This window comes from Hemicordylus capensis, chromosome 2 (assembly GCF_027244095.1).
Source record: "Hemicordylus capensis ecotype Gifberg chromosome 2, rHemCap1.1.pri, whole genome shotgun sequence".
Lineage (NCBI taxonomy): Eukaryota > Metazoa > Chordata > Lepidosauria > Squamata > Cordylidae > Hemicordylus > Hemicordylus capensis.
Window position 1 is genome coordinate 303,648,365 of NC_069658.1, and position 22,786 is coordinate 303,671,150.

The 22,786-nt window shown below is 48.5% G+C and overlaps 1 protein-coding gene across 4 annotated transcripts in view; it reads right to left on the reverse strand.

Annotated features, from left to right (window-relative positions):
- Positions 1 to 17,435, reverse strand: part of CELSR3 (cadherin EGF LAG seven-pass G-type receptor 3) — a 129,013-nt gene extending 111,578 nt beyond the window's left edge. For all 4 annotated transcript variants that reach the window (XR_008317480.1, XR_008317481.1, XM_053301697.1 and 1 more), the window contains exon 1: positions 13,111 to 17,435. Coding sequence is in view for 2 of the 4 variants with exons in the window: in XM_053301697.1 (XP_053157672.1) it covers positions 13,111 to 17,230 (4,120 nt within the window). In the remaining 2 variants the exon portion in view is untranslated. The remainder of the gene's footprint in view (positions 1 to 13,110) is intronic.
- Between the last annotated feature and the right edge of the window lie 5,351 nt (positions 17,436 to 22,786).

The window sequence follows — 22,786 nt, forward strand, 5'->3', positions numbered from 1 at the left end:
GGGAAGAGCAATCCCTCCACTCCCATTCTGTATGAACAGCCCCCACCCACCCCCCGAATAATTCCCAGGCCAGGCAATAAGTGTCTTCAGACACCACAGAGGAGCACTAATAGCTGATGTGGCTGCAATCAGTGCATCTGCCTTTCACATTGCCAGTATACTGTCTGCAGGGGTAGCTGCACATCCTCCCCTAGAGTGAGATGCGTGGGCACCAGATTTAGGGTTCGCACATGAACTGAGCTAGTATGCTTTTTTGTTATTCTATAAGTAACAACCTGATCATGGCCCTTGTGCACTGGGACTGTGGCTTGGGGGAGGGAAAGGTTGATTCCTCACCACCACCACCATGAGCCCAATCTACCCAGAATTTCCCCTAGGAACCAGCTATTTGTTGTTCTGGGGGGAAAGTTCCCATTGACACCAATGAGAGCTTTCCCCCCAGAGCAACATAGCATAACACCAGCTATGTGGGGTGGCAGGGAGGCCAATCTGGATGGGGCCGTGGTGGAGCAGGAGGGCTAAAACACTCTCCCTTATGCTGCTGTCCCAATCTATAAGGGGCGGGGGAGAGACTGATCTGGCTGCAATTTGCTGAATAAAAAACAAGTACAGCAGCAGGCACATAAGGACAATGGAACAGGGGTGGGGGCAAATGTCCCAGGTGGGGCGGCTGCCAGGGCACCCCCATCCCTCCCACTGCATTACCCCCTGCACTATGCTTCTCTCCCACCCCTTCCAGCGAGGCCAGGTGCCCTATCTGGCCCTTATACTTTGCTCTAGTACTAGCCAGGGTGAGACCTACTTGGCTTTAACAGTGCACAACACTTTGAATCTATTCTCTGGGCAAGGACAACTCACCTACAGGAAGACACACAACTTCTCCATTTGGACATTACAAGAACAAAAAGCAGATCTGAATCTACTTTCCCTGCTTTGGTGTAACATCCAAAGCCCCCTTCTATTCCTTGGTTCCTGGGGAACAAAGAGAAGGCTTTCCCCGGGCCTCACTCTACATCTCACCAGCTTGCTGCCCCTCCACACTCCCCGCTGACCCCATTTCTGGCCTTTCTGACATCCCACCGTCCCATGGGCCTGTCCTCCTCCTCTCCCTCCCACCCCTTCCTGTAGTTGCTGTACCTGATATCTGCCTGGGATGCAGAAGGGAGAGCTGCCGGGAGGATGCCCGCCCGCCCGTCCGCCCCTACATCCTGTGACAGGCAGTCCCTTATCAAGAGCAAGCATTGATTTGCCCCAGCAGGTCACCGGAGCTGCTGTGAGCCAGGGATCACAGCTGCAGCAGCTGCTGTACAGAGACTGCTTCTGGTGATGTATTTAAATAAAGGGTGGGGGGGCAGCTGATGTGTGGGACAGTGAAACAGAAGTCCTAGTCACCCATTATGTCCAATGCATGCACAATCTCCGTACAGTGTACACACATAATTATTCACCATTATGTTTGACAAAGGTATATATCAGTATAATGCTTGTCTGCGTCCTGCATCTGAGGAGGCCTGTAACCAGGCCCATTTTTAAAACGAACACAAGCACAGCCATTCATTCACACAGATCACATGTGTACTACAGACACCTCTGCACACATACAATGTGAGCTTTGCATGTGGAAGTCCCCATTTTTAGATCCTAGCAGCAGCAACTGAAGCATGTTTGCTTGCAAGGTGGGGGAAAATGCCTGCCCCAAGATCCTGGAAAGTGGCTGCCAGGCAGAGTAGACAGTGCTGTGCTAGACGAACCATTAGTCTGATGCAGAGACTTGTTAGGTCAGCGCCTCTGCCGCAGTGCAAAATGCCCTATGAGAACGAGATCATGCAAAGTAAGCGACAGGGCAGAGACTGCTTTACTAGGAGGAGGAAAGGTGAAGGGGCCAAGTTAGCCAGTGAATTTTGAATGCAGCGATTGACAGCAGAGTGGAGAAGGAAGATCTGACCCATGAGACACAATCCACTGGGATAAGCTTCATTGACATGAACAAGAGCTGTGCAAAAGCTCAAAGGGATGGACATTTACCAGAACAAACTCTGGTGCACTTAACCATATCGGAAGCTGCTGTTGTTTTGACACTGCAACACTGCTGAGGTAACTGGATAAACACACACACACACACACACACACACACACGGAAGAAGGAATAAATGGACTATTCACATGGAAGAAAGTTAGAAGGGAGGTCCACACAGCAACCTGTTTTGGGACTGGTTCTTTTTAATGTGTCCGAAATGAGCTGGGATAAGTGGTAGGCAGTAAGGTAGCCAAGACTGCAAATGACACCAAAGTATTCAGAAGAGTGAAAATCAGACGGATTGCAAAGGGCCACACTCAGCCCTTGCACTGGTGGCTCCTGGTTTGCAGCCCAAGCAAGTGCACAACTGCTGCCATAACATAAAACAAAACAAGAGGCGAACAGTGGGATTGCTCAGGCTGTTTGGAAGAAACAGTGACATCAAGGGCCAACTGTAGCCAGGAACTACCATGGCATGACAAAAAGGCCAGTAGCAGGGAGATGCTTCAGTAGTGCCCTTCCCAATTGCACGGGGGGAAACAATAATTGTGTTTCAAGTCAGAAAAATGGCCACAAGCCAGATTATTAAAAGACAGGAGGAAACTTGGGGCGGGGTGGGGGTGGGTTGCAAGTGTCTGTCTGGCAACAATGCTGTCTGAATCCAGAATAACTGAGAGAATAAACAGTGAGGCAAGTCTCACAATCAGTGAGACTCACCGGAGGGGGGTCTAAGGGGAGAGCTGGCTTAGCCCGCTCTCCCTGCAGAAGATCAAGGCAGCAGCCCGGGTGGCCGGATTGGCCGCCCACACGACTGCCAGCTCCGTCACGGAGCCAGTGGGGCTGTGGGAATCGGGGGCCGCGTGGCCCCCGGACATGCCAGGATACCCCGCACGAGCACGGGAGAGACTCCCAGGAGGCTTGTTTCAGCCTCCCAGTGGGGATCTCCTCATGTGTTGCCACAGTGTGGAGCCACGCCACGGCAATACACAATCTTCTTCTTTTTTTGCTTTAAATTTTTATTGATTTTAACAATATCTTGAAAATCTCATTACATCAAACATTAAACAAAAGTTGACTTCCAGCTCACCAATCAGCGCGAATCATTAACTATACAATTAACCCTTGCTATAATAATTCAAAACATATATCCTATACCTTACCAAACTCGATTTTAGTCTACTCAACCTGCTAATATTACAAAACGGCAATACACAATCAGAAAGATGAGGTTAACGGAGTGCTTGCTCCGTTAACTTGGCGAAGGGGAGGGGTACTTTGGGAGGTTTGTTGCCGGGAGCCCCTTAGCCCACTTTTTGCCGATCATGAGAATCTCCTCAGTGTCAAACTCGGAGAAAATGGCTACGGTGGAGGCCAGCCACCCATCTCCCTGTGCCCTGTGAAGCGGTGAGGATCATTTGGCTACACATCAGACATAAATAACTGCATCCTTGGGATTGCAGAAGTGGCCAAGTCTCCTTGACAGTTAGTTTCCACATGCTTCCATACACCTGGCGATAAGTTACCCCTTGGCATATGGTTGGGCCTAGCCTCGCATTAAGGTGCTTTGGCAGCAATGTGTGTGTGTGTCATCAAGAAATGCCGCTTGCAGGCAGGGCTGTCCATTCTTGCCTCACACACACAGCCCACAAAGGGCGAGTGCAGCATCTGCACAACGCCACAATGAACACAGGTTGTGCAACCCTTGCTAGAGCTCAGGCCTCTTCTTGCCTGGACTCACAATCTGTTTTGTGCTGAAACGAAGCAGATGGTTAAGAGAATGACCCTCCCCACCCCCTTCCCACCTTTCAATCTATACACAAAGAACGCTCAAAGCTGGCTGGAAGCATCAAACCCCCCTGGAGTAATTTTAATCAGAGAGCCTCAGCCATGCTGAATAAATGCAGGCCATGGCAACCAATGAAGAGCCAGAGACTGGTGAATATTCATGTCCCCCTCCGACTGGAGCATCATCAACATGTAGGCTTAGGAGCAAGAATCCAGAAGCAGCCAGTTGTTGCTTGAAAAGGGAGCTGTGGTTCCCTCCCCCAACCCGCTCACCATATACACCTGAAGAGTGGGCTGTGGCTACACAGGAGCTGAGTGGGATGCTTCCTTCCCCTGGAATAGGACTCTGACACAGCAGCAGCAGCACTCAGCTCCTCTCCTCTCCTGGCTGATGTTGCTCTCATGAGATTCTGAGCTCTACAGATGGAAAGGAATCCGTTGTCTGCTCCTCCAATCGCATTCCCCCAGGAAGTAAGCTCCCCGACTCATCTTGCAAGACACACGCATCGCTACATGGTCCCTCCTTGTTCTCCCTCAAGATATGTCAAGAATCATTAGAGCCTTCATTTTTACTAGCTCCGTCTGGTCTCAGTTCATGAGGTGCTCAATGCTGCCTTGTGATAGGTTCTTCTAGGCTAGCCCTGGAGGGAGGCTGAGCTGTGGGGATGCTGAAATCGTCCGTGAATGGGTGATCAGAGAACATTTCACTCACTTTATCTGAAATGACTGCAGATGCTAAATGGAGAGGGGGAAGTCAGAGCTGCATCAGATCCACAAGGCTGGAGCCATTGAACTGGCTTGACATAACCATGATTTCTTGCAGTGTTGGACTTTGGCACACATCATGGTCTGGGGATTCTTTACCTGCATTGCAGTTAAGATCATGGGGATGTTGGAGGGAGGACATTCAACGTTTCTAGAAAATTAAAAGCACAGATCATAAATGATCCCTGACCCACCATGCACCAGGTGGGAGTGGGCCACTTCTGACCTGGTGGGTGTCCCTCACAGTGGGGACTGTGAGAAAGTGGCGCAGAAGCTTCCTGAGACATCTTCTCATTTTGGGACCCTTGGGCAAGGAGGGACCCTTGCCTACACTAGAAAATGGTGTAGTATCTTGCACACTGCTTTTGATCTGGCAGCATTGATCCCTGAGCAACTATGCTCAGGAAGCCACACTGCCAGGCCAAAACCACACCTGGGAGACTTGTGCACCAGTTCTGCCTGGGTAGGTGCCCCTCCCAACACAAAAAATTATTTTGCTCTGGGAGAGGTACCTGCCTGAGCAGGAGTTCTGTGGAGCCTAGGCTGCTTTGAGCCTGGTAGTGCCCCTTGCAGAGCCAATGTGTAGGGAGTGGCGCTGCCACATCAAAAACAGTGCCAAATGAGAGCACACACAGAGAGTATACAAGATATGTGGTGTCTATGCACCACAGGTTCACATCATTTGCATGATCATATGCATGAGCACATTTAGGAGTGATTGCATGAAGAAAAAGCAAGTGAAATCTGTGGCTGAATCTAATTGTGTACTAACATTTGCAGAAACTAGCTTGCTCCTGTGCTATTTGCATGCTACAGTGATTTGTGGAGATTGGTATTCACTTGACAACATTTTTATCCTCAAAATGCTAGATGCTGGGAAACTATACCTCTTTGTGGATTGGTCTATCCGGGCCTATTGGACTATACACACAAAAACACTCTGGCCATGACTAAGGGACACTACAGCCATGAATTTCGGCCCAAGAGGATGGAACGAATTGGTCCCTAATGTGGGACCATCCATATTGGCTTTCTAGTATGGAAGCACTCCAGGGGACACTTAACTGTGTGTGGCTGTAACTTTGTAATGTTCTAGCCCTACTTCAGAATAATTGTAGCACAATGTGTGAAAATCACCCAGGATTAAGAGCTTTTCCTGTTGTATATACTGCAGTAAATGAAGAAAATTTTCATTGTTTTATGAGTTGTTTTAATTGTAAACCGCCCTGAGCCATTTTGGAAGGGCGGTATATAAATTAAATAAATAAATAAATAAATAAAGAAAGAAAGAAAGAAAGAAAGAAAGAAAGAAAGAAAGAAAAGAAAAGAAAAGAAAAGAATAACGTAGCTGGCTTGCAGACACAAATGGTATCATACAACCATAGACCAATGAATAATGATTTTCAAGTCAAACAATAAGGAAAATAGGTGATCTCAAAAGTCTAGAAGTTTTCACAGATGTCATGCCGCCTAAGACATGATAGAAAGAGGGACAGCAAAACAGCAGCCAATTGTTTCTGAAGCAAATGCTTCTTTGCCAATTTTGCCCCCACTCCCCAAATCTGCAAGGCATCTGAAGCTCTTTAAAGTTCTTGATAATCATTTGGGGGAATTAAGTGATTTTGCGAATCAGGTCAAATTTGGCTTTCACAATGCATTATTACTAATTTAATTAAAGCGCCTCTTGCCTTGGAAACTTTAAATACCGAGATAAAAACATACAATCCAAGGACACTACAAAACTGTTAATTAACAGCAAACCTAAATAAATGCAGCTTGCATGACACCCTGAAAATGACTAGCCTGCAGCTCTGGCAGACCTACAAGGGAGCAAATCCCAGAGACAGGACCCCTCCAGAGAAACATCTGGCACTCAACAGAGTGTGAATTCAGGCCTAGGGTAATTTCAGTGACTTCAGTGAAGAGATATGCAAAAAGCTTTGAAAGCTGAGGGCATGACAGCCCATGTGTTTCGCTGGATCTAGTTGTCTCAATAATTCCAGATCTTTAAAGATGATTTCCCATGAATTTCAACTACTGCCATTCCCCACTTCCCTCTTAAGTTTTATTTTTTAAGCATAGCTGGGAACTTCAAGTGGCAGAGGATTCAGGCAGTGCTTGTGGACTTTCTTATGGTCCACACACACCTACATCTGTGGTCCACAGTAACTTCTGAGAAGACCATCTAGGTTTCTTTTTTGTGTCCTGTAGTTCAGGCTAACTTTGGCATGAAGACTCCCATGGAATGATGGAACACTATACACATCCCACTGCAGGTTTGCAACTCTAACCAAAACACAGTATAGTCATCACCAAAGGCCTTGAAGGCTCTTGTGTAGTCTGTCTGGCACTACCATTTTGATCCTTGCTCTGCAGGGTTCCTAGGCAGTTTTTCCTGCTCACTGAATCTCAGCCCCTGAGGCTAACCTTGGAAGATGCTAAAAAAAGCATCTCAGGGCTTCTTCACACTGCAGGCTACAGTTTTATTTGCCAGTGCTACACCTGTGGCTGCCATGGTAAACATGTAAACGTTTAGTGAAATGGAGGTACAGATCTCCACATATTCAGGTGCACACTCTGGGAAAACACAAGCAGCCCTGGCTTCTCCCTGCATCTCCACTGTGTCCAGGTTAGTTGCTGCCTGGGGTTCTGGACCTCAGGAGATTCAGATCTAGACAAACCTTTTTTTAACCAAGTGAATCCCTTTCTGTTGCAAACTTTCAACTCAGGTACTGCAGTGTGTGTGTGTGTGTGTATACACACACACACACACCCCACTCCAGTCACTGGTTCACATTCAGACTAAGTTACTCATTAGTAAAGTAAAGTGTGCTGTCTAGTCGATGTCAACTCCTTGTGACCACAGAGCCCTGTGGTTGTCTTTGGTAGAATACAGGAGGATGCACAGTATTCATCTAGCCATTCATCTAGCCAGAAATAATTTAGCTGCAATAAGAACTGTAACGTAGGTTTACCAAGAAGCCCTGCTTATCAAGGAAAGTCTTAAACAAGGCCACAAGGTCTGACTTCATGTTTTGGTATATCAAACTATCCTGGGGCAGAGATACACCTTATGAGGAGCACATGACAATGGTGTGTTGATCTCCTTTTGCCCTCTCCGTAAGGTCTAGTACGTCCTGACATTGTCCTGCTATGGATTTCCCTGCCTGTGCTCTACATCACTGGCTGCTGTTTGCTGGAGGTGGTGAACTGCATAGCAGAGTAACATCAAGACCTGGGGTAAGTTCAACTAGACAATACAGAAGGAAGTGGGGAACTCAACCCAAGGCTGCTGGTTTCTGCAGCAGCCTCGTGCTTTGGTCTGTTACCAGTACATTGAACTACCAGGCTGGTTACTGTGGTTTGTGTCTGAAAAGCAATAGACTTGTAGTGCTTTCATCTCTACAGAATCAGTCACCTCCTTGACATGAACTGTTTTGACATGAGCCCCTTTGCAGAGATAATTGAGAAATCCAGGAGAAGTCTTACCCTCCCACTTCAAGGGAACTCTGTAAGCATATTCATGTTCATTTCCCTTTGGGAAGAAAAATTTCAGTCACATTAACACAAAGTTTAAGTCAAACTATCTATTAGTATGATGCAGATTACTCTATTTATCAATGGTTTGCTAATTTCTGTACCTCTGGGATAACATTGGCTTATGCCTCTCATTCCCCCCTCCCCCCGCACATGTATATAATTACTCCACTAAAGACACTTTCTTCTGATCACAAAGGCTGCAGCTATATAGAGTAGCTAACTAGCTAGGGATGTGCACGAACCAGTTCGGAGGCCATGTTGGAGGCCTCCGAACCGGTTCGGAACTGGACCGGTCCGGCGGTCCGGCACTGAGGGGGGGTCTACCTTTTAGGGTGGGGGGGTAGTACTTACCCCTCCCGCCACTCTTCCCCCTCCGGCGCTGCAGTTAGGACCCAAGTTTTGGGAGCGGCAGCGTTCCTCCCTGCTGCCCCTGCCCCCGTCGTTGCCAGGAAGTTGCAGAAATACAAGCACGCATGCGCCCGTCGTGGCGTGTGTGCGCCTGTTGCTGCCGTGCGCACGCGCGCCACATGCGTCACATGTGACGTCACGTGTGACGTATGCGGCGCGCACATGGCAGCAACAGGCACGCACGCACTGTGACGAGCACATGCGTGCTTGTATTTCTGCAACTTCCTGGCAACAACGGGGGCAGGGGCGGCAGGGAGGAACGCTGCCGCCCCCAAAACTTGGGTCCTAACTGCAGCACCGGAGGGGGAAGAGTGGCGGGAGGGGTAAGTACTACCCCCCCGCCCTTAAAGGTAGACCCCCCCTCAGTGCCGGACCGCGCCGCATGGTTCCGTGCACACCACTATAACTAGCTAGATTTGTATTAGTAATTTGGCAAAGAAAGCCTACCACAGGTCTTGAGCATCCCCAAGTGCCCAAGAGCTCACCATGGCACCTGGACATTTAAGCATGGCACTTGAGCCAGGTAGATGGATGGGCATGATCAGAAGAATGAGTGTGCAAGCAAGTGGGTGGGTTGCTCTATCCTCCTCTTGATAGCTTCTTTCCATCACCTGCCTGACCCAGACAGAGCAACCCACCCCTCCTTACTTGCTCACTCCACCAGATGGGTCACACCTGTCTGGCTCAGACAGGCATGGACAAGCCGCCCTCACTTTACTTGCTCCTCCTCCTCCTGGTCACATTGCTCCATTGCCTGCTTGAACCAGACATTACCTGGAGGAGGAATGAGTAAGCACAGTGGGGGCAAGCAAGGAGGGGAGTCTGCTCCTCCATGGAGTGAAGGACATTGCTAGAGGAGAGCAATCTGGCTCCTAAATGTTTGGGCTCCTAGAGCCACAGTCAGGCCTGGCCTACAGTCTAGTTTTTGTTCGATGTTTTAATCTGGTCCTATTATTGCTGATATCAAATTCTGACCATCGAAAGTGCTTTTATACCATTAACACATGGGAGATCTGTGCATGGATGCACATCTGTATTATGTGGCTTCTGTGGGTCCCATGGAACTGGCTGACTCCAGCGGCTCTTTTGATGGGCATCGTGCCATGTATCCATGTCTGGGGTCGTTAGCTGCTGTGCAAGACCAGCTGCCTGTGGCTGGAGTGGAGTCAGAGCAAAGCAAGCCACTGATTCCATCCCTGAGTTTGGAAAGAAACCCAGTTGCGTGGGCCAAATTCCAATCCTCCCAATATCTGGGAGTGTGCTGGATTTGTGGGATGAGAAACCCTAAGCAGTACCGAAAGCAGCTCATGTACCAAGCCCAGGCACAGACGCAGCAGATATTTCTGTGCAGGGCCTGAGTATTATTGAGCGATGTAATAAGGGTAGGATTTCCATCCATTAAGATCAATTTTGTAAATTGCCCCCTCCCTCTCTTTGGACATGACTAATTCTGCATTGATTTCAGCTATGAGCTCCTTGACTTGCTTATACAGTATCAAACTGGTGCAGAAGGTATTCAAAAAACAATAGAATTTAAACAAAAATAATAATGAAGATGCAGAGGTTGCAAGAAGTGGTTGTTCTTTAAGATAAGCACCTAAGCATCACCAGCATTTATGAGAGCCAACAAAAGGCATGGCGCTGCCCATTTCTGCTCCCCCCGCCCGACCCCTGAGGGAGGTCTTCTTTGCCTAATTCCCTTTCCATGCTTCTCCTCGCCGCCGTGATCTTAGCCTTTTCTCTACTCATTTCCACACTGGAAAAATGACAACACAGTCATTTCAAGAGCCTTGTTGTTCTAAGACAGCTTAATGCAAGACCTGAAAATGTGATTTCTTCCTGCCTTTGTGCGGGGTTAAGTGTGTTAGGAGGCAGCGCCTGCATCTGCGCACCCCAGCAGAAGCATGAAAAGGTCAGCCCAGCTCTCCAGTAATCAGCCTGCCTGCCTCTCTCTCCGTTGGTGTGCCTGAAGACGATATCGCCCTGCCCTGCAGTTACAATTAACCCCTGAAGAACCCCAATCTAGCAAGGAGACGGAGGTGACTGCACGGAGCACACCACCCACCCTGCCCCTAGCTTTGGAAACAAACCAGAGCTGCCTGTTCCCAGCCCTCTCCCGAAATTAGTCTGGGGGTGGGGGTAGCAGGACGGGGCTTTGGTGAGAGCTCAGAATGTGGGGAAAGTCATGAATAATGTACATCTCCCTAGACACAGGCTGGATTACTATGCTTGTATGCCACGGAGACCACCCCCGCCTCCTCTTTCACCCCTGCAGACAGAGACCTCCTGCACCCATTTCCACAAGTCACATTTGGGTTATTTGGCACAAGCCATTTTCAAACACAGCTATTTCGAGCCTTGAAGGGGGACGGTCTTTCAGTAGGAGCTCAGCACTGGAGCTTCTGCAATCCGTGTCCTGTTCTTGGCCCTATCTTAGATTTTCCTTAATATCCTTTGGCTATTGGAGTAACCCCTCTCTACACTGATTCCCATCTATGAAATTAAAATAACATCCCCTTACATCACAGGGGAGTTTGGGAGAGAAACAGTAATGAATATACATGGGGAGCTCACCTACTGTGATGCTAGATATGATTTTACCACCAGGCAAACAGCACAGAGAATCAGTTTTACAATGGAGGGGGCCATTTTTCTTGCCCTAGTTTCTGTCAGGGCAACAAACAAACCTTAGAAAATGGACCTGGGAAAGTGGGTAGCTGGTATTACAAATGTAATGTTAAACAGAAGTAGATTAGTACTCCAAGTCCATGCAAACCCAATTTTCTAGGAGGGCAAGGAGGACAAAGAAGGGATTGTAGCCAAAACAGAAATGCTGACAACAGACGTGTTAATATGACTGATTAAATTAATCACATGAAAAAGAGTAATTTTGATGAAATCTGAGTAGGAAGCCAAACCAATTATGAGGCAGTAAAGCCTCGGGTTGAACCTGAGGAGGCTCCAAAGGAAGAGAACACTTTTCTTTTTAGAGTGAGAAGGATTGTTATTTCCAGTGCCTGGGTTCGGGGTAACATCTAAGAGCCAGTCAAAGCAATATCAGCTCAGCTGCCCGGGTGGGGAGGAGCTGCTTTTTTCATAGGGAAAATGCCAAAGTATTAGATTACACATACCTGGGCTGGGAGGGAGGAAGACAATGTAGCGGATGCACAGGCTTAGAGATGCATTAATTGGATATGTCCAGAACGGTACTCTTACAAGGAGAAGAGCCAGAGGTGAAAGCATGCTCAGAAATCATACCATCTGCCCCAGGGGCTGCTGGTTTTGGTTAGAGAATAGAAAGGGAAAGGCACTCTGTACAAGCTCAGAAGCATTCTTGTGATTATTACTTCAAGTTCCATGGTTGAGCTCTGGCATCCTGGGCAGTTGTAGCGCTATATAGAGCCTGAGGAACCTTAGTTCAAATCAACCTGTTAACCTGTTAGGTAATATTTCTGTATGCTTTTAATGTCTCGCTCATGAAGCAGATTACAAAAGTAACTCAACCTTGCTACAATTTACAGATGGGAGAGCTGAGGCTTGGGAGATGGGAGGTAAGGACCTGTTGACATGTGGCTGAGAGTAATAAACAGTCATTCGGGAATTTCCAAGCCAATGTCTAAGGGACTATGTCCGACATGATAACCATAATAAATCCTTCCTTGCTGCTTCTTTCCTTCATGTCTTGCAGAGAAGACTAGAATGACAGACAGCCTGGGGAATTGTCTCATCCAAGAAGAGAACAAATCTTTTCTTTCTTCTACTACCTCTTGAGTCTGCTTTCAGACAAAGGTATTTTGGGGTGCCATCCACATTAAATCAGCATGCCCAATACCTATCAGTGTGGGAAGGGAACTGCGTCCAGTGGCAGACTGGGAAGAAATCCATTTCAATGAGGAAGCCGTCCAAGTCAGCAAGTGCAGCTCAGAAACAGAAGCAGCTAATACCTCTTTTTCCACCCTGTCCCATAGTCCCAATGAAGCCCTAGAGGCAGTGGGGAGATTGCCATTCAGACAATCTCTCCAGCTGACATGTCTTGTTGCAGCAGAACCCAAACCTGGTTTCTTCTCTCTTTTGAACAAAAAAAAGCCATCATGTTTCCTGACCGATTACATGATTGCATAAAAGGAAGGCAGGGAAGAGGGAGGAAAGGACCAGGAAGCTTTTTCATTCTCTTTTTGAATCCTCCCCACAATGAGCAGGTTTATCTTACCAATTTGCATCCCTTTCTCCCTTCCTTTGTGTGTACTTTATCTAATTTAGATTGTAAACTCTTCAGGGCAGGAGCCTGGCTCTGTCTAATAAATTATGAAGAGAGTCTGCCACGAGATAATAGCGAGCAATCAAATCTTGCCTTTTGGTTGCCCACTGAGCTATTACGCCCTAAAGGAAGTGAAGAGAAAATAAATAAATAAAACCTCCACCCACGTAATTACAATCAGATTCTCTCCCTATTTTTCTAGGTTTCCCATGACATAATGGCCCAAACGCTAAGAACCTGGCATCATTCAACAGAAGCTGACAGGCTGGCCCAATTGCCATAACTCCAGGACACAGAACATTGCCATGATCATTGAAAGAGCTGAAATGGCTTTTACCTGTGACAGTCACCAGCATGGAGGCCACCAAGGGACGGTTGTTGTCCAGTTTACGACTCAGCCGCAGTTCCCCACTAGTCTGATTGACAATCAACAAGTGCAGCTCATTTCCCCGCTCAAAGGTGTAGAACAGTCTGTCAGACACGTCTGGGTCATAAGCAGGGATCTTCCCTATGATCCCAGAAGGGAAGGTATTGGATTTGTTGGAGACATAGTTGTTAAAGAGGATCTGGAAGTTTTTAAGAACAGGGCTGTTATCATTCTGGTCAATGAGTTTGATGTGGACTGTGGCTCTGCTGACAAGGGGGGCAGACGTGGCCTGGACTACAATGACATACTCTGCCTTGCTCTCATAGTCCAGGTCAATCAGGGCAGTGAGCTCCCCCGAAAAGATGTCCATCTGGAAAATTTCAGGGATGTTGCCTTCCACAATCTGATACATGATCTGGGCATTGGGTCCTTCATCAGGATCAATGGCTGTGATTTGGGCCACCACAGAGCCCACAATGCTGTTCTCTTTCACTAAGATTTCAAACTCCTCAGCTGGAAAGACAGGAGCATTGTCATTAACATCCTGCACAGTGACTTGAATATGGACAGGGGTTCTTTGAGGAGGGACCCCTCTATCCACAGCATAAGCAGTGAGCTCGTAGACGGGGATGCTCTCGCGGTCCAGCCTGCGAACAGTGCGAATAATCCCAGAGGTGGGTTCTATAGTGAAATCCCCATCTCCATCCTCCCCATTCTGGAAGGTGTACTGCACCCGCCCGTTGGCATGGGCATCTCGGTCGGTGGCAGAGATCTGGAGCACACTGGTGAAGGGGGGGCTGTCCTCAGAGATTATACCTTGGTAGTGAGCACTTACAAACTGGGGGGCATTATCATTCACATCATCCACCATGATTTCCACGTAGGTTGTGTCTGCTTTCTGAGGGATCCCATTATCTTTGGCTGTTATGGCTAGCGTGTAAGTGACCTGGTCCTCATAATCCAGCTCTGCCTGCAGTGTGATGGCCCCAGTATCTGCATCAATGCGAAACTGAGGAATATTGTCCTCCAAGTAGTAGGTAATCCTGGCATTTTCCCCCACATCATCGTCAGTGGCACTGATCACTACCACAGTGCTGCCTACAGGACGGTCCTCATTCACACTGACTGAATAATGGGCACTTTGGAACACTGGCCTGTGGGTGTTGGCATCTGTTATGTTAATATGAACATGGCAATTGTCATGCAGAGTCCGGTCAGAGGCGGTCACTGTTAGCACATAGCGCCTCTCCTGCTTGTAATCCAAGGGCAAAGAGAGGGTGATTAGTCCCACTCCACCCTGAGTACTGATGGCAAAACGGTTGCGTGTGTTCCCCCCTGTGATCTGGTAGCTGATGGCACTATTCACATCCCTGTCAATGGCCGTGACACTGAGAACACTGGTCCCCACAGTAGCATCTTCATTGAGACGGATGAAATACTCTTTCTGGGTGAATTCAGGCCGATTGTCATTGACATCCATTACAGTGATGGTGACACTAGCAGAAGCAGATAAAGATGGCGAGCCGTGGTCCCGGGCCTCTACCCCAAAGAAATAATGCTCCACAGTTTCTCGATCCAAAGGGCCACTCACAGTAATCCAGCCAGTGGCACTGTTCACTACAAAGGGGGTGTCAGATGAGACCCCAGTAAGCTTGTACTCCAAGCGAGAGTTCTCTCCGTAATCTGCATCCACGGCCTGGATGTGGATCACTGAGTGGCCAAAAGGGGCGTTTTCCAGGACAGAGATCTGAAAAGGGGTGCTGACAAAGATGGGAGCATGGTCATTAATGTCCACGACCTGTATGCTGATCATACCTGTGTTGTTGGACAGGGGAGGTCTCCCTGCATCCTGGGCACGGATCCTCAGGGCATACTCCCTCTCAGCTTCAAAATCCAAAGGCGCCACCACCTGTATTTCCCCAGTGACACTGTCAATAGAAAACTGGCCCCTGCTGTTCCCACTGATGATGTTGTAATGAACTAAAGCATTATTGTCTTTGTCTAAGTCAGTGGCAGTAACTCTCAAAATCTCTGAATGGGGTCTTATATCCTCTCTTACCTGGACGATGTAGCGTTTCTCACTGAACTGTGGGACATTGTCATTCTCATCGAGGACTGTAATGTAGACCCTAACAGTGGCCGATCGAGGACCAGGCTCCTTACCTTGATCATTTGCCTCGACCACCAAGGAATATTTCTCCATCTTCTCCCTGTCCACTTGCCCACTGGTAGTGATCAGCCCTGATCGTGAATCTATTTCAAAGACTGAGTGGGCTGCTTGTTCATTTACAAACCGATATCTGATGTTGGCATTGGATGGGGAGTCCACATCCGTGGCCCTCAGCTGTAAGATAGGATAGCCTTCTTCTACATTTTCTCTGATCGTCTCTCTGTACTCACTCTGCTCAAATACTGGGTTATGGTCATTTCTGTCTGCCACTGTGACAGCAACCATGGTGGTGGCAGAAAGACGGGGAACCCCATGATCCACAGCAGTCACCCGGAAATAGTGAAGGTCCATATTCTCCCTGTCTAAAACTTCAGTGGTGGTGATGAGGCCGTTTTGGGAGTCAATGCTAAACAACTCTAGAGACCTGCTGTTCATCAGGGCATCCATGGAGTAGAATAAGCGCCCAGCTTCCCCAGAATCAGGGTCTTGTGCTGCCATTGTTATCACAGGGGTCCCTGGAGGCTGGTTTTCAGCCACTTGAACTTGGTAATTATACTGAGGGAAGAGGGGGTGACGATTGGCTGCCCTGCGAGTCCTCACCAAGGATAGAGGTTTCCCTTCTCTCCTCCTCCTCCTCCTCCTCCTCCTCCTGGCACATGGGGAATGTGTTAGCTCATTCTGCATAGTTGGACAAGCGGGTTTTAATGGCAGGAAAGAAAAGAATTTCGGGATTGACGGGCTTCTAAAATCCACGCCAAAACAAAGAGTTTGTAAACAGCCTTTGGTGGATTCAAAGGGATGAAGGAAAAGGCAAGGGTAGTGCTTTCTCCGTTCTACGTCTGCGTGGCTTCCTACCTCTACGCTGGGAGCTGTCCCAGACGCTGGTGGTGCTGAAGCAGCTTCTACCCAGCCTTTCCTTCCCCAGGTCTGGAGACAGCAGTGCTCTTGGCCGGCCCCACAGCACTCACCGGCGCAGCAGCGGGAAGCTCCCGAGTGCATTGGTTGCTCCATGCAGAGCTGAAGGCAGGTCAACAGGGTGATCCACCCGCAGAGGGGCGAGTGGGCACGGGGCCGGGAAAAGGAGGCGAGTTGCATCCTCGGGAACCAAAAAGGCTTTACTGGGCTCCCGGCTCCGCTCCACGCTTTCTCGCACTCGCAGATCGCCAGCGGACAGGGGCGGCTGCAGTTCCACACGCTGAGAAATTGCTTGGCACAGAGGCGCACGCCCCGGGACCGGGCTCCAGGTGTGTTTAGAGGGGATGCGCACAGGCGGCTTCGGGATGGGGCTGCCTGGCTCTTTTCGTACCACGCCCCATTGTCCGAGCCGTTCGCATCTGTCCCAGGGCTGGGCTTACGGCGACGGGAGAAGGTGCCTGGCTGCTCCGTGTCCGCCCCGCACATCGCTAGCCTGGCGATGCATTCCCAGTTAGTCCAGCAGCAGTAGCAGGCAGGGCTCTGACATTTCTCCACCAGGCTCGGAGGATCCAGAGGAAGTGCGGAAGCGTTTATAATCCACAAGCAGGGGGAGCCGCTGCCCCGCTCCCCCCGGGCGCTTGCTGGGCAGGGAGTCCTCTTCTGGTCCCACGGCGTGGTCACGGATTCAGCACGTGAGGAACTGCTGGCCTCTGGCACCTGCCTCGCCAGGGGGTGCAAGAGGGGGCCAGTGCCGCACCAGCCTCCCCCTTGGCCACGGGCGTCGGGGGAAGCTCCCCACACTCCCCCAATGAAAGCGAAGCACTGCAGCCCGCAGCTCGGCCCCTCCGGCTTAGGCCGACGGGCGCAGCCCAAACCCCCTCTGTCCGTCGGCTCCCCCAGGCTGAGCGGAAACAAAGGGAGAAGCAGCAGCAGCCCTAGGCAGCGGCACTGGCGAGGACGGCGGTATCTTGGTCCCGGTTGCTGTTCTTGCAGCGGCTCAGCCATGGTCCTTCGGCCCCTTCCCCGCCTCCCTGCCCGGCTGCTCGGGCCTGGCGCTCCCCCGGCTCCGCCTCGCCTCTGGCTCTGCCCCCTTCTCCGCCTGCGCCGCCACCACCATCTATCTAGAAGCGACGGCGGCTGCCTGCCTGGCTGCTCCGCGGTGGCGGCAGCGGCAGCAGCAGCATCGCCTTCTCCCGCAGCCCCAACATGGCTCCCGGCTGCCCCGATGGTCCGCTCCGCCCTCTCTCTTACTCCCCTCTGCCGCCCTGCCGTGGTAGCGCCCACTCGTCTGGCGTAGGCGGCTGAAGCCACCGCCTCCGCCATCTTCGTTGTGGGCAGGTGGGAGCAGAAGAGGAGCGACTGGAGTGGAGAGGCAGGGGAGAGATGGGGCGGTGAAGTTGTGGCCGGGAGGGGATTATGGGAAGGTCGTATTTGTATTGGAAGTGGGCGTTCCACGCTGGCGGCGGGGCATGATCAAAGCGCTTTTAGGGCGCCCCGGGAGCTGGCCGAGCTGCTGAAGTAGAGAGGAAACTCTGCGCTCCGATCGGGATGTCGAGGAAATACGGGCGTCTCCAGAGTAGTGATCTGGGGGAATTAGTAGCGGGAGGGCACTCGCTTAAAGCGTGGGTCTCCTACGGGCTAATCAGTTGCTTGAAGGAGAGCAAAGATGTGACTATTATTAAGGGCCCCCGTGTGTAGCTAGTGTTTCGGTCCGACGGGCCGGTGCTCGAATTACAAGGGGGACAGAAGTAGGGCCACGAGGAGCAACTATTTGGCTCCAGTTGGAGAAAATCAGAGGACAGGGCTTGTGCATTTCATTAATCTGCCTCTATCTCTTCCCCCATAATTAAGAGTACTCGCATATACTCAGAGAGTTATTACAACACAATGCAGTTGAACACACTAACCAGTCCAGTACATATAATCAGGGTCGTGAAAGAGGGGTTCCTTCCCTTTCCTGCATGTATAAGTGGCTCGGACATTACATATAGTTGGTTAGTGATGGTGAGTAAATGGTTATTTTCTCCAAATTATTAATACAAATCCTCTGTAGATGGCATGTGGTGCTCAGTTGTTCTGAAACAAGGGACACCCACTATATGCCTTGGGGAGCTGATATTTTGACAAGAGACAAAATATTTTAAAAGAAGTTTCAGAAGAATACCACATCATTAGTCTAAAGAACAATGGCACACTGGAGCCTGGTGTGTAATCCTATGTGTGCGCTTTCAAAAGTATGTGCCACTGAGTTCTAGGGGGGTTTACTCCCTAAACAAATGTGTCTAGGATTGCACTGTTAGAAATCTGATCAACATCTTGCATCTTTTGAAGCAGACTATTGTCTGTGGTTCCTCCTGTCATAGTAAACCATTTCATCACAAAATGGCCAAAACTCTTTTTAAAAAGATAAACCCAGAAACAAGAAGGGGGCGCACCGGCTGATTATAGGCTGCAATTATCATGTCTGGTAAAAAAACAAAAATAGGCTGGAAGAGTGTTGGCTGAAATGCTCAGTGGCAAAGACAAGATAACGTTCTGTTTTACTAAGGTGAGGGGGGGGGGTTAGCAATTTTTTTTGCAATCAAAGAGAGGCTCCAAGCCAGACCTGCACAACTTGTGGACATGCTGAGCACAGCCCACCAAGTTGTGTTTGTTCTTGCTGCCAGCCTGGAAATGCCACAACAGGATAGTTGTCAAATATTTGCAGGTCACAACCCTTGGCTACGTTCAGTTTCATGGGCCACCAGTTGTGTATGCCTGCTTTAGTTATTCAATGGAATCATTATTCATACTCTGAATAGTATTATACAAATCCCAAATCAGCCTAGATTTTCCTCATTTTCACTAACTTTTGGTTCAAGAAAAGATATCTCTCATTGCTATTTTAGATGGGTATCAATATAACTCTGTGAAGATCAGCATTGCACAGTATCAAAATGACGCCATCACATCTTTTTCCTATCATATTTGGGACATCTGATTTCCTGTCTGCTTTTCCATTATTTCCTCTGATAGATTTCCTTCCGTCACTATTTCTGCACTCCCTTCCCTCTTTTGATCAGGTCTTCGTTTTCTGGACAACTAGAGAAATCCCAACCCATCCCCTGGGGATTCACTCTTCTCTCTTGAACTTCTAATATTGCTTCATAATAGTCAGGGTGACCGTTCTGATTTATTCAGAGCTCTCCTCCCTGCCACTCTTCAGTCCCACAGTTCCATCTCCTTAAATATACCTTTTTAATGCACCAGGAAAAAACTTCTCCTCGGGAAACTCAGTTTTTAATTAAAATAGGGAAGCAGGAAATTGCTGCTGGAATGGCATGCTTACACTCAAGATTGAAGACAGGAAGCACAGCTTTCATTTCCACTTGCTTTGCCTCCCCCCTCCCTTTACTGATCACAAAAATCCACAGTCAAAGTGCAATTCATTCAGAGATTGCATAGGTGCTAAATTTCATCATGTGTAGAAGTGCAAGTGGAGGAGCAAAAGGGGGAGCCTCCTTTTTAACTCTGCCTCTGTAACAAATGACCAAGAAAAACAACTTTAATACATGAAAGAGGGTTAAGTGAGCAATTCAATGAGCACAGGTTCCAATAGTGTTTATGCCTGCTATTCTAGGCACAGACAGGAGACAACATGAATGTACACCATTGGGGGGAAACCAATGGTAAACAGGGAAGTAACATGAAAGTCCCCCAAAGCCCTCAGTAATTGTGGGATCTAGAACATGGCTTCATAATGCATGTGTGGATACTATCGTTTACACCAAGAACAGCCGTGCTGGATCAGGCCAAAGACCTGGCTAGTCCAGCATCCTGTTTCACACAATGGTCCACCAGTGTTCTGGCTGCTACCTGCCTCAATAGGCTAGACTGGCAGACCAAGGCACAGGTGAGGGCTGTTCAAGGCCTCTCTGTGTCAAAATGCCTCCCCTCTTGTCTGCACTGTCCTCACCTTCTCCCTCTCCCTCTCCCTCTTTTTAAGCAGAGGGCAGAAGGGCATCTTGCCATCTCACTAGTGCCTCAATAATCTGTGTCCTGAGGCAACCGCCTCACCTCATGGAAGGACTACCCTTGAGCATATGTAGGCTGCACAAGACAGTGCCACTTTGGACTTGATTTTGAGCACGTTTGCCCCAAAGGGCCAGCTCTCCTTGACATTGTAGATGGGACAGCAGGCCATAAACATGGACTTGCAATTCAGATCCTGTCCTTTGAGCCTTTGGCTCCTGTGCATGGTCTGAGGACACATGAAGCTGAAGCTGACACATGAAGCTGAGGACAAACCTTGCTGAAGTTAAGCAGGGCTAGGCCTGGTCAGTGCCTGGATGAGAGACTCTGGGAGTCCCATCGATACCAGCTTGGGTTCTATGATGAAAGGCAGTACATGTGATTTAGCAGTAGCCTTAGAAACTGCCTCCTGTGGCAGGCATTTACCGGATGCTGTCCACTTTAATCACATACAAAGTAGCCTGCTGTCACATCACAGTGCTGGGACACAGAACATATCTGACTTTCTAGGTGATTTCAACTAAGGATACTTGGATTCTGAAGCTGGTGGAAGGAATTCTGGATCCTAACTGCCTTTTATATAACAAAATGCACCTTGCTTGTAACCTGGAATTGCATCTATGATCTCAATTAGCAAAAGAAAAACATCACCTCACCCCAGATTCTCCTCCACTCCCATGGCCATCTGGGACTTTGTTTATATATAGATAGATAGATAGATATAGATATAGATATAACATTTATATCCCGCTTTTTCCTCCAAGGAGCCCAGAATGGTGTACATGGTTATGTTTGTCCTCACAACAACCCTGTGAGGTAGGTTAGGTTGAGAGATATGCGACTGGCCCAGAGTAATCCAGTGAGTTTCATGACTGAATGGGGATTTGAACTCAGGTCTCCCTGGTCCTAGTCCAACACTAACCATGTCACCACACTGGCATCACACTTGGAATTCCTTCCTTTTAATTATTAAATGGCATACTTTTGTAGAGATTACATTTAAACTTGGAAAAGCAGGAGAATGTGTCTGGGAGGAAGATAGAATTGCAAACTCTCCAGGGAAAGAAGGGGACCAGAATTTCATTTACAGGAATGGACGTCAAAGGTCACAGTGACAAACACATTAGCTTTCACCTACTTTCTCATCTTGCTTAGGGGAGATCAAATTAATGATTAACTTGATCTCAATTAATCATTAGATCCATTGACTCCTGCATGAGGAGGCTAATTTATGTATTACACTGAGCTCAAGGTTCTGTTACATCAGATATTTCCTGGAAATGGGCTGTCAGATAAATTATAGTCTCAACATACTGCCTTCTTTAACTCTGGTTTCTAACATAGGATTTCAGTTCTTTTGGAGCTGGTGCTAGCCTCTAGTTTGCTGTGTGCTAGAAATACAAATGGGAAGGAAAAGACACAGTGAAAATAAACTGTACATTTCATGTACAGGTGAACTGTACATGAACTGGTGCATTCCAAAGACCACTCCTTAGTATGTCAAGCTTTTGAGAAGTCAAAAGAATTTAAGACAAGCAGGGCAGCATCTTAATGTTCAAAACCTGGTGGGTTTTGATGATAGATTTTATAAGGCTCATGCAGCATTTTAAGGAAGTGGGGACATTCTGCTTTTTCACCATAGTTGGGTGCTTCAGCTTTTAACTGTTTTCACACCCACATGAGGACAAGCCCACTGAACAGTGGGATTTCTGAGTCAACATGCATACTGTATATTGAGTCAGACATTTGGTCCATCTAGTTCAATATTGCCGATGTCTACATTGACTGGCAGTGACTCTCCAGGATTTCAAGCAAGAGTCTCTCCCATGCCCTGCCTGGGGAGATGCCAGGAATTGAACATGACGACATAAGAAAAGCCCTGCTGGATCAAGACAAAGCCGCCCCCCCAGTTCATGTACCCTACCTCACACAGTGGCTAACCAGGTGCATCTTGGAGGCCTGCAAGCAGAGGGCAACTATCCTCTTCCACTTGTGTTGGAATCCCACCCCTTCCCCCCGCCGCCACCAATACAATGGTGAATGATAATCTTATGCTCTATGAATTTGTCTAATCCCCTTTTAAAACCATATAGACTGGTGGCCATCACCACACCCGGGGGCAGCAAATTCCATTGTATAACTACAGGTTGTATAAAGAAGTATTTCCTTTTTTTCTATCTTGAATCTCCCAGCATTGAGCTTCAAAAGATGACCTTGGGTTTTAATGTTATGAAAGGAGAAAAATGCTTTCTGCCCACTTTGTCCTGATCGTGTATTATTTTATACACCTCTATCATTTCCCCCCTTACCTGCCTTTTTTCTAAACTAAAAAGGTCCAAACCTGGGGCCTTCTGCATACAAAGCACATGCCACTGAGTTACACCTCATCCCTCTACAAACCCTCCTAATGTGTTCAAATGCATTACTCCTGCCTCCCTTGAACATCTGAAGCTGTCTCACACCAAGTCAGACCATGGGTTCATCTGTCTCATACACAAACTGACAGTGGCTCTCCAGGGTTTTAGGCAGGGGTCTTTTGCAACCGTCATA